At 34.7% G+C, this 11567-nt stretch overlaps 1 protein-coding gene across 1 annotated transcript in view; it reads left to right on the forward strand.

Annotated features, from left to right (window-relative positions):
- Positions 1-10395, forward strand: part of LOC129976006 (uncharacterized protein CG3556-like) — a 28673-nt gene extending 18278 nt beyond the window's left edge. Inside the window, exons 3-8 of the mRNA XM_056089335.1 lie at positions 323-576; positions 2952-3109; positions 3197-3368; positions 7188-7350; positions 9555-9709; positions 10206-10395. Coding sequence (XP_055945310.1) covers positions 323-576; positions 2952-3109; positions 3197-3368; positions 7188-7350; positions 9555-9709; positions 10206-10282 — 979 coding nt within the window. The 3' untranslated portion in view covers positions 10283-10395. The remainder of the gene's footprint in view (positions 1-322; positions 577-2951; positions 3110-3196; positions 3369-7187; positions 7351-9554; positions 9710-10205) is intronic.
- Positions 10396-11567: the final 1172 nt, after the last annotated feature.

An 11567-nucleotide genomic window follows, 5' to 3' on the forward strand; every position in this document is an offset into this window, starting at 1 on the left:
TTTTTGGTTTATTAAAAAGAACAAACTTATCGAAAAATAGAAAAATCGATCATAAGAGCGAGACATTGTAAACAATATAAAGATGAAAGTAAGCCGCAATAAATGTTACCAGAAAAAAAAATTATTAACCATAGATAAAATATGTAATGTGTAAGCTTTAATTTGCTTAGAATATTTCTGTAAACATGTTGCAGTTTTTCTAAATTTTGCTTTTTTTCTCCATATTTTTGATTAAAAAAACTATTATTATTACACTATTTTTTAATTGATATGAGATTACATATCGCCTGAAATGAAGCGGTTAATTCTTTTTTTTTTTAAGGAATCACACATTTGAGCTTCATCCGAATGATTTGGCTCTGTACATCCACGCTCTGATCGCCACCAAGCGAAACCCGCGCAATTTCTACGGCATCGACTTGGTGAGCAGACTGTCCCACCTGGTGAGCGGGTCCTACTACCAGGTGCACCCGTTCCTTCTGCTGGCACTCTGCAACGCGAATGAGAAGCCCAAGCACACTCTGTCCTTTGCGCAGTGGATGCAGCAGAATCGCCACTTTGGGAAAGATAACCTTGGTATGGAGTGCTTTTGTTTTGTTTTTTCCCCTCGTTCGCATTGTGCTCCAGACATCTAAAGCGCTGTTCAGTTAATATGTCGGATTTGGCTGCCTTGATTCATTCAGAATAAGAAATGCCCCGAATCTTATCTGATGCATCTTTTTGCCTTGTTTGAAAGGCTGAATTTATTTCTGTATTATGTTAATACTATTTATCAATAGTTTTCACTTAAAAATTTAACATCTTGAGTCCTCCAACTTGAAATTAATTATAAATAATATCTTAAAGTTAAAAAAACTGTATTAAATATTCTATTTTCAGTGAAACATTTTGCTTTTTCCATTCTCTTGCTACTCGGATGCTGATCGAAATGAAAACACTGACGAATAAAATTTTTAGAATCGAATTTTTTGCATTGATTCATATGGCTTTATGTGAAAAATGTTGACAAAATACCAGATGGAATTGTAAAAATCTTGATTTTATAGCGGTAATTTTCACTTAGTTCACACCAGTTTGGATTGCAGATTAAAACAGGTCCAGCATGTTCATCTTTCTCTTTTTTTCCATTGATTTTAAGCCCCATTGGATTGAATAGTTCATTTGGAACTGGATTTAACAAACCACTTATTAGCTGTTTTATGTATAAAATAACGATCCTTTGTATCGCAGGTAAAATGGTGTTGTAGTAAAGGGATTCGTTGATAATCATCTTATCTCTCAGAGCGAATACACGAACCCTGAACGACTAAGTGGGTTGTTAAGTAGTGTTAATATGCATACGTACAAAATGCTACTATGTCTTCCCTTCGTTATTATTGCTTTGATACGTAGTATTACCCAGTACGATCGAACATCGCGCAACGAATGATGGCATAACGAGCAAAACAAAATGTGAAAAAGGCGACTCTTTTTACGAGCGATATTTCGCAGAAAGAGTGGCCAGGAGATAGCGTGACGTCACATGCTGGATTGGATAGCATCAGTCAAGTGTTGAGCGCTTATTTGAAGAGAGCCCTTATATCTGTATGGGAGACATTTTGCCCGGATAGCATGGCCAAAGTCAACCCTCAAAGGGTTTGAGCAAATGCCTGCTGGAGCCTTAATAGACAAGATTTTGTCTCTGGCCCAGATTTTGGGATTTAAAGTGGATAGCAATAAAAAAAAATGAAGATTGGGTCGAGGAAGAAATAATGGATGCAACTAAGCGACCATCTTCCCGTGAAGTAATGTTGCTTTCCAAACCCTTTTAGTTTTTGGCGAGTTGCTTCTCATGTTCCCTTTTTTAATTAAAAAAAATATATTGTTTTTTATAACATATATAAACATTAGCCATGTCTTTTAGTACCGGTCCAAACCTTGCATCATTTTTGCCCCTTTTTCATGACTTGCATTTTTACACTTTTAAACATTTGCATTTCGTAGACATTTCTACATTTCGATTTTATCATAAATGGTTGCACATATTTTAATTCATGGGTGAGGCGCAACTTCGCCAAAGATAGCTTTTGTGCCAAAACTCTTAACTCCATGAAGTAAGGTAGATAGGATGCCATCATTTCCCATGCTTTCAGTATGCTGAGAAGCATCCCCCTCATAACAGTAGCTATGAGCGCTACCTATTCATTGAACGATGATGCTACATCACATTTTCTTCAAATGTTTTAATTTAGCCGATGGCAATTATCTTTTGACAATTTTCTTGTAAAAAACATGCATTATAAATAATAAATTACATTATTATAAATTTGTTTGAGAATGTTTTTTTCGGAGTGAAAACCTTTTCGTCTCTCTTATATGGACTTCGATGGCGAAAATTGTTTCCTACCGAGCGTTTCGCATTGCGAATAAGATTCGGAACGAATGATGCTCGATAAGTGAGTATTATTCTATTTTACCGCAGAAATTCTTAATAGGCAGCCTCTTTATTTTCTGTTTGAAGATGTTATTCATTTTTTATTAAATCTTTAACTTTAATATCATTGTGAATGCAAAGTGAAATAAGTTTCTTCAGCCAAATAATGCATTTTAGCTGCAATAAAAGGTATTATTTCAATTTTTTGAAAAGAGAAACTTTTTCTATTGGAATCGCGTTCACTTCCTACTATCTATTTGACCAATACATAATACTGAAAGTCTGGTAGTTAGTGATTGTATTACAGATTTGATGTATGCCTTTTTATCATTAAGAGGGCATGGCATATTTAACAACTACTTTGCATTCTAAAATAACAGCAATTATACGTTACTGTCAAGTTTCGAAATTGGGCAGATAATGCCTTGTTTGCTTAGGATTTTTTCAATGATGCAAAGTCTAAGTGTGTTTCCGAAATAAAAGCATTTATAAAAACTTGACGAACTCGTACCATTTCGTTTTCCTTATATATTTCCAGAATATATGGCGCTGGCATTGAATGCATTTGAATGTCTGAAGACACTGAACTATCCAGTGGACGAACGCTTCATGAACGATGTCAGACACAGTATCGCCGCCCACCAACTTCAGGACGGCAGTTTTGGTAACGTTTACACTACGGCATTGGTAGTACAGGTTTGTATTATTCTTTGTGCATGGGATCTTGTAATAAGTGTCTCTAAATAACCAGAGATAAGCAATGATAATCCATTTTCTTGAAAGGCTCTGGCTTCGTCGCCAAACTCCTTGGATTGGAATAAGCAGAGGGCTCTAGTCTACTTGAGAAGTCAGTCCACTGTGGACCTGAACATGATCTCCACCTACCTGATTGAGCTCGCTTTGAATTCTGATAGAATAAAATTTATCAAAGACCTCCATCGCAACTTAGACATGGGTAAGGAATTATGCTCGTGTTGTGATTCTAATAAATAAAAATACCCATTTCCTCTGAATCTAGGATTCTTCTAAATTGGTAAATGAGCTGCTGCATGACTCTAAGGATTTCTTTTTATTACATTGCAGTGGGGGTGCATGCATAAGTATGCTACAGTTTATAATTCTACATTGCGCGGCGATTCAATTTTGAGCTATTTTAATTTCCTCTTTTTTTACTTTTGAATTTGAGCTGCTCGTTTATAATTTTTGTGTAGGTAAATTTTAACAAATAAATCAAATGAATTACTTTTGGCAAACATCCTGTTCGTCCAAATTATTTTTAGGCTCTTTGATCATTAACTTGGCGTGTATTTTTTTAAAATCATATGTGATATGACTGAAAAACATGAATTCTATCAAATTAATTTATTCCAAAGTAAGATGTTCATATCTTATGGGGGGGGAAGCGGAAGGGAAACGCCTTCTGCTGAGTTAATGACTGAGAAACGCAATTTTTTGATAAATAAATTTGAATCGCATCGTAATATTTAAAGACATTTTTAAGATTGAGTGACAAATTCATTGAAAAAACTAAGGGAAAGTTGTACGGAGATGGTATCGATATTATGAAATCGGAAAAGTTTGATTCTGACGACTATTTTTGGAAGATAATTGTTTTGGATGATACGAACCGCCATTTCCATAGACATACCATAGCAATTAGGCATATTTTTGCACCTAAGCCTTCTGCTTGAAGCCTTTTTATTTTTATATCTTCCCACAGACTGACTTTTGTTGGCACGGCGAACACTGTCCAGAGCTCTTCTAACAACATTTTGAGGCTTTATTAATTGGCTAATCGAAGCGCTCAAATCGATGCGACTGTTCAATGAAGCAGTCTCAAATTTGTAGGATTTGTTTACATTTGGCTGTTGCCATTCGTCTGTAAGCAATACGAACGATTTCTGTACCACCTACGTTAGTTTTTTTATTTTAAATAGATGTAAGCACAGCTCCTAATTTCAATTTTAAAAAATTTAGCTTCAAAATAAATATTCACCAGTCTGTTTCCCGAAATCCTTACTTTTGTTTATGCAGATAAACTGAATTGTAGTTGAATTGCAACACAAAAATTATGCAGTGAAAGGTTAGGATAAATGTGAATGCCATTATTTTATTTGCAATTAATTATTTCCGCGTTTGCTTACGAGAAGCATTTACAATGTACTTGTTTTTAAAATTATTTTTCGTCATGTCTACAAATTTTCCATTCGCAAACGAATTTTTTTCATTGCAAAATTTAAAGCCCCGTTTTTGATAACCCTAGGATCGCGCTTATCTGTAATCCAGTCTTACCTGTAAATGTAGATAAAAACAAACTTTTTATGCCAAATTTTGTTATAAAAATCGAGAATATGAATAATTTTATTCTTGTTGACCGTAAAATGTATGAAAGAGCTTCAAATGGATGCAAAAATGCATCCCTTCGAAGCCTATGTTTCTATTGGTGTTTTATAAAAACTCCTTTATAAATAAGTTATATTTTATGTATTTTGAAAACTTTACTATAATAATTTATTACATTTTTATGGTACAATTTTATTTAAAGGAAGAGAAAAAAAATGTAATAATACGAAATATTGTAACACGTAAGCTTTTTTTTTTTTATTAACTTAAGTTCTTTTACATGCGTTATATTTTTTACTTTCTTGTATATGTAGTATAGAGGAAGGACGGTAATCGTCTAAAAATTCGAACTCGAAATGTTGATGAATCTTTACGTTTTAGACCTACTTCCCCGAGTTTGAAAAACACATTTATGGAAAATGTCCGTCTGTCTGTGACAAAGAATTCAAAAAACGCTGAATTAGAAGGCTGGAATCTGGTATAAGGCCTTTTCTCCCAATTTGCAGATTTCTGTCAAATTTTTAGTACAATCTGTTCTGAGGAAGTTCGTCTATCCGGCTGTTTGAATAGATGTTAACACGATAATGACAAAATGAGAACCAAACAGATTCGGTGCACAAATTTAACATCTATAGTGTAGATAAGACACCTGTCAAGTTTTGAACAAAATTCATGAAAAGGGTGATTGACGGATTCTACTTTCAGAAACGTGTAAATGCGATTATTTAAAAACGCAGTGACTTAACCATATCAAATTTGATGTGATTTTGAGACTACAGTTGTCGTTCTTTGTCACATTTTTTTTGTTTCAATCGGTTGGGAAAGGCGCGTCTAAAGTGCCAATTCGTATACTGCTCACTGCATTCCAGGGATGAATCGCCCAGGATGAACCATTCATTCAGTAAAAGTGCAGTATGAATATTTCGTAACTATTGTTGACATTCTCTGGTATGACAAGTCTATGAGAGTATGCGAGAACGTTTTGGAAAGACGAATTGTATAGAGGCAATAAAGTGCCCACAAAATATCTATAATATAATACCTTTGCTTACGCTTAAGTACAAATCTAAAAACTAAAATAATGGAAAGTGTGTTGTACAATATAGTTAAAAGTATATTTAAAAATTTATTAAAGGTAGATAAAAAAATATTTTTATGAATTTTTTTCTAAAATATTTCAAGGCGGTATTAAAAATAGCCTTTATGCAATCTTAAATAGAGAGGAAAGTATAAAATATCGATTCATTTTGGGATTCACTGAATTGAAATGTTGGGACTTCATCGAACAACCCCTATTCATGAAGTAACCACGTGCCAAATGGAGTGGCATCCATCTGTCCTCAGATGTGCCTCCGTTTACAAATAGTACGTTAGTCATTTTAACAGGTTTTAAAAAACGCACCTTGCATAGGACAAAGATATCTTGTCCGGGCGAACATTGAGACCTTCCAATAATAAAGCATTCTAGAAAGCGATTCATAACCATTTTTTCCCCTGAAAATGAAAGGCTCTCATCGGCGGGAAGGGTCTCCCAAAACTTTCTCGTTTACTCTCATAAAGATGTCATCTCCGAATGACACAACAGTTACTAAATACTCCCCTTGAGATGAATTGAACATTTTTATTGGACTTATCGCGGGTTCCTTGGCCAGGTATTTAGCGATTCATCCCTGAAATGCCTTATTAATATCCGACAAATCAAATTTGTGTTTTTGACGCGTTTTTCCCCAACCGACTGGAACCGAAATTGGGCGTGGAGCAACAATGGTGCTTACAAAATCACATCCTGAATTGGACACACTTAAGTCATTGCGTGTTTGTTATCTTTGTTTTTTACCATCTGCTTGGCGCAGCGTAGCCAAACATGGCTCTTGCGCAAAAAAAAAAAAAAACCCGAACAACCAACCATTGCGTGTTTGAGCCATCTCTATTTCTGGAAGTATGGATGGACAAACGATCCACTCGTGAGTCGTTTATCCGCTCGAATGTGCTTCAAAATGCGACGTATGTTAAGTCTGTGCGCCGAATTTTATCCATCTAACGCTCTTCATTTACCGTTATTACATTAATGATAGCTGATCCACTTCGAATGGATTTTTCTCAGAATTTGGTATAATTTGCTGATTTGTTGTAAAGACCATATATCAAATCTCATCTGTCTAGCTCAAAACGTGTTCCAGTTATCTTTGTCGCAGACGTAATAGCAGAAGTGTTTTTCGAATTCGGAGAGGTCCATAAAAGGGTGGAGATCCGTCAAAATATCGAATTGGATTTTTTTTTATAGAATAGAAGGCTTTCTATTAGTAATTCCTACGCGAGAAAGTGAAAAGTAAAATGGTTATAGAATTTTCTGCATAAATTTCATCTACTTGTTTAGTCGATTTTCGCCATCCCTTTGCAGAGATATTATTAATCTTGTCCTGTGTTGCAGGTCCTGCGCCCGAGAGGCGAGACAGGGATCACTACTTCGTGCAGTACACCGTGCGAGTGGAGGAGAACCCGGATGTTTACTTCACAATCAGTATTAAAGTGCCTCCAGCATCCAACTTCTATTACATTATGAATGAGAGCGCCAAGCACGATGCAAAGTTCAAGTGAGTGCCTCCTCATCTGATTCAAGGTTTCATGAAACGGTGCCGAATTTTGTGTGAATGAATGCATCCAGAGATTATTTATTCCCTCAGCCGGTCTGGCTGCTGAATGCTCAAAGGCATCCCTTCCTTTCTTTTATCTTAATATTATAAACATTCGAAAAAATCTTTTGAAAGATGTTGACGAATCTAAATACTTTAGCATTTCCGCATTCTGTTACGTCTGACATATCTGCAACCTTAATGTATCTATTACAGTGAGCGTGTCCGGGTGCTGTAGATTGCCGTTCGCACGTCCCCCCCCCTATCCTTTTTCTATATATCTGCTCAGCAGCGAATGTATTGTTCGCTTCAGCATCCTGAGACGATCACTTTCCGACGATTCTATCTCACTAGGGGGTGAGACGCAGGAGGATGTGCACATTTCCGGAGTTTATTTTTAAATTTAACCCTTTGCGCTCCGAAAAGTAATTCGATGCATTATTCACCTAATATTAAGACTTATTTATCGTTTCGAAAAATAAATATATATAATGATTTTAGGTGGGATTCTTCCAAAAAATTTAATTGACATCTTTTTACCACCCTGTAGGTATTACTGACAGTCAAAACTTTAAATACATAAAACCTCAAAATGAAGCACCTTTTTGAATGATGCCTCTGAGGATACGAGTGCAAAGGGTTACTACCCCTTTTCATCTTAAATAAAATGATCGATCCGAATCATTTTATTTAAGAGGTTCAATCAAAAGTTGTAGGTATTTAAATCTATAAAATGAGTCATCGAACCTTACGTTCAAATTTATACTCCTGATGATACTTTTTTTTTTCAAATTTGGAAATATATATAATATTTAAGCAAAATTTTTGGAATTTCACGTAAATACCTGGAATTTAACGACATCGAAGGAAATATCGTGTAAACAATTCATATTCAACTTAAAATTTTAGGCCATTTGTCTCTGTATATATAACGCTAACTTACGTGGCACAGAAATTGCTCTTATCACATATTGCCAAATAGTAACTGTCTGATGTAAATAAATCACTCTACGAACATATCAAACTACTTCATTGACATTGAATTCATTCAACACTTCATTAAATACTGAAGGTGAAAAAATTTCTTAGAAATATTCTGTATGAGCCTCACCAAAATCTTCATTCCTATAGAGGGAAGATATTAAAAGAAATCAGCGTCAAGGTTTAATCGGACCCGAAAATGAGACCTAACAATTTCTAAATAGGTAATCGCTACGACTTGCATTTGGAAATGAATGAAATCTTTCAAAACTATTAACTCCCAACATGATTTCGACATCATTAAAAAAAATTGCCTTTTTTAATGATATCTATTTCATTTCTGTATTGTTTTCTTCATTTTAATGCTTTTTAATACGCAATTTTTAATGTTACAGACTTAAGCTCTTTCATTAAACATGCGCTTTCGACAATGTTAAAAAGAAGGCCGAAAAAGGCCTTTTTTACACTAATTCGTAAACGGTACTGTACTGACTAGCGCCTTCTATGTGCGAACTCTAGAAAAAGACCAAAACGAGAAACGCCATGATGGAGTGAGGTGAAAATGGCGATGTGTGGTAAAAAGGTGTCTGTGATGTGTTTCTGGGAATATGGCCTCCTGTTAACAAACGGTACATTTAAATGCTGAAACCACTTTATATATGTGTACTTGTGATGTGTGCAATTAATTACCTATTAAAAAATATTGCACTAAAAGGTTGTTGACCCTTATTGCTCTTGGAAAACGTCACAGTACTTCCACTTTTATTTCATAATATATTCACTTTTAAATTTGCGCACGTTATAATTTGTTTTGATTTATTCAGTTAAATTAATGTTTTTCTGTCTTAACAAAAAAAAGGGGGGGGGGATTTAACAAATATTCAATCTTTATTAATATTTAACCGCTCTAAGTTAATAATCTGGAAGAACAAGCTTTTCGCTAAAGAAGAGTAGTCATTCATACGTGCTTCTGCCAGTTTCTCCTCTGTCCTATTTTATTTTTTTAGAGGTTTTTAAAGCAGCTGTTGAATTTCAATTTCTAGTAGGACTTCGGTTTACGGCTTATGGTTTGTTCACTAGTTGCCTGATGTGGGCCTCAGAGCCATCACAGATGTACATGCTTATTGAAATGCAATGGAGCGCTCAATACCACTGCTAAAGTGCTGTGAATATTTTTTTTTCAGCTTTTCATCGTATGCCGACAAGAATGGTAACCCGGTCATCTACTCCATCGCCGGCGTCCCGAACGACGCCGAGGAGAACCTCTACTGGAGGCTGTGCCTGCAGACTGATGTCAATCACAACCGACACGACGCCGTTCTAAAAACAATATACGACTGTAAGTACGCTTCTGTTGAATTCGTTGGTTGACAAGATGGTTCCAAGCAAACGCCAGCAATAAATATATTTTCAATTATGTTTTTTTAAATTAAATACTAGATACTAAAAATGTTTCTAAAATTTTGAAATTTTTATTTATTTAATTAACCAGAATAAATCCGATTTGGATACTGGAAAATAGAAAATTCAATGGCCCGTAGAAAAATCCTAAATGCCAAAAAATTCTGATGGAAAACATTTGGATGAACCGAATCCAAGAAAACGAAGGTTCTTGGAGCAGACAGTAACTCATTTCGAAAATAAACTCATCTCGAATTTTTCTTGTTTAATGTATGGCTTTATGGATTTTGTTAAAATTTTAAAATGATATGGATGGCATTTAAACCATTTTGAGATGATTTTTTCAGGATTGAAAGATGGAACGCGAGTCATTTTATAATTTGTCATCTCCGTATTGGAGTGAAAGTCCCTCAATTTTTCTTTTTAATTTTCAGCTCCCATTTCTTTCGTACCGAAAGGATACGACCACATCATCTACTGGTACAAGAACAGAGAATGCGAAGAAACGTGAGATGCGCTTGTGTTCATTTTCGAAAGGACTGCCTGTCCAATTTTTGTTCATTCCTGAAAGAATGTGTTCAATCGTTATTTACACTTGTTAAAATAAAGTTGATTTTTCTTGTATATTTTTCGGATGTTTATTCATTGAATGAACAAAACGTGTTATTAGTGTTTCTGAATGTGTGATGACGAATTGAAAATTTTAATATAAACCATCTAAATCTGGATCATCTTCCGATAGATTTTTCCACATGAAAAAGTGTTGGAAAAAATGAGCTATAAATAGAAAACTTTACAGGTAGGTTTGCAATTTTTGTGTTAAATTATAAACGGATGTCGTTTCTCTGGTTCGTTGTATTTTTGTTCATGTTCCTGTAGACCAATAGTTTATTTTTCGATGGATTTTATCGAATTCGATTATTAATTATTTGATTATCACAGAATTTTAATGTTAAAACCTAGTATCAAATTTCATTCATCTAGACCAGTGGTTTTTAATCTTCCCTACTTTTCATTTACTTTTATTAACACTTTCAACGCTACCGGTGAGTAAAAACTCTATGAAATGATAAGCATTAATTCGTCTGGCTGTTGACATATATATATATAATAAAGTGAAGGTATTCTTCTGATATGTATTAGAAATTCAACCTACCTAAACACTGGCATAAGAGAAACTTTAGCCCACGGAAACCTGTAATTGGAGTATCTGCAAGATGAAATCGGCAGCGTTGAAAGTATTGAAGGTACATATTGGGTACTTGAGCTAAATAGCGCGAATGCGAATAGAAACATAAAGCAGATACGATGTCACGTGGAGGAAAACATCGGTTTTGAAATGCTTAATGAATGGAATAAATACTAATTTTAAAGACTTTCAGTGAAGGATTTTTTAAGACCCCCCCCCGCCTCGAAATGGTGAGAGGTCAAACGATGAGAAGATAAGAGTATTCGATATAATATGTATATTCATCTTCACTTAGATATGGTTTCTATGGAAGTAACAAGGTGAGAATTATATCCCCGCCCTGTATCTTTAATAAAATAGAGAAGGTAATGGACGATTTTAAAGAAACTGAATAAAGATCGTTTTACTTACGACGAAAAAATACATTGATTTAAAGATTAGCATTTTGCTATTTCGTGTAATATATAATCACTAACGTTGGCGGAACAGAAATCGCCCTTATTACTTATTGTCGAGTGGCAAGTCAAATGTAAACGAAATGACGTACGAATTTTTGACTGCTTCATTAAATATATCTATAGCTGCATTAAATTTTACTAAAATAACG

Source organism: Argiope bruennichi, chromosome 7 (assembly GCF_947563725.1).
Source record: "Argiope bruennichi chromosome 7, qqArgBrue1.1, whole genome shotgun sequence".
In the NCBI taxonomy this organism is placed as follows: Eukaryota; Metazoa; Arthropoda; class Arachnida; order Araneae; family Araneidae; genus Argiope; species Argiope bruennichi.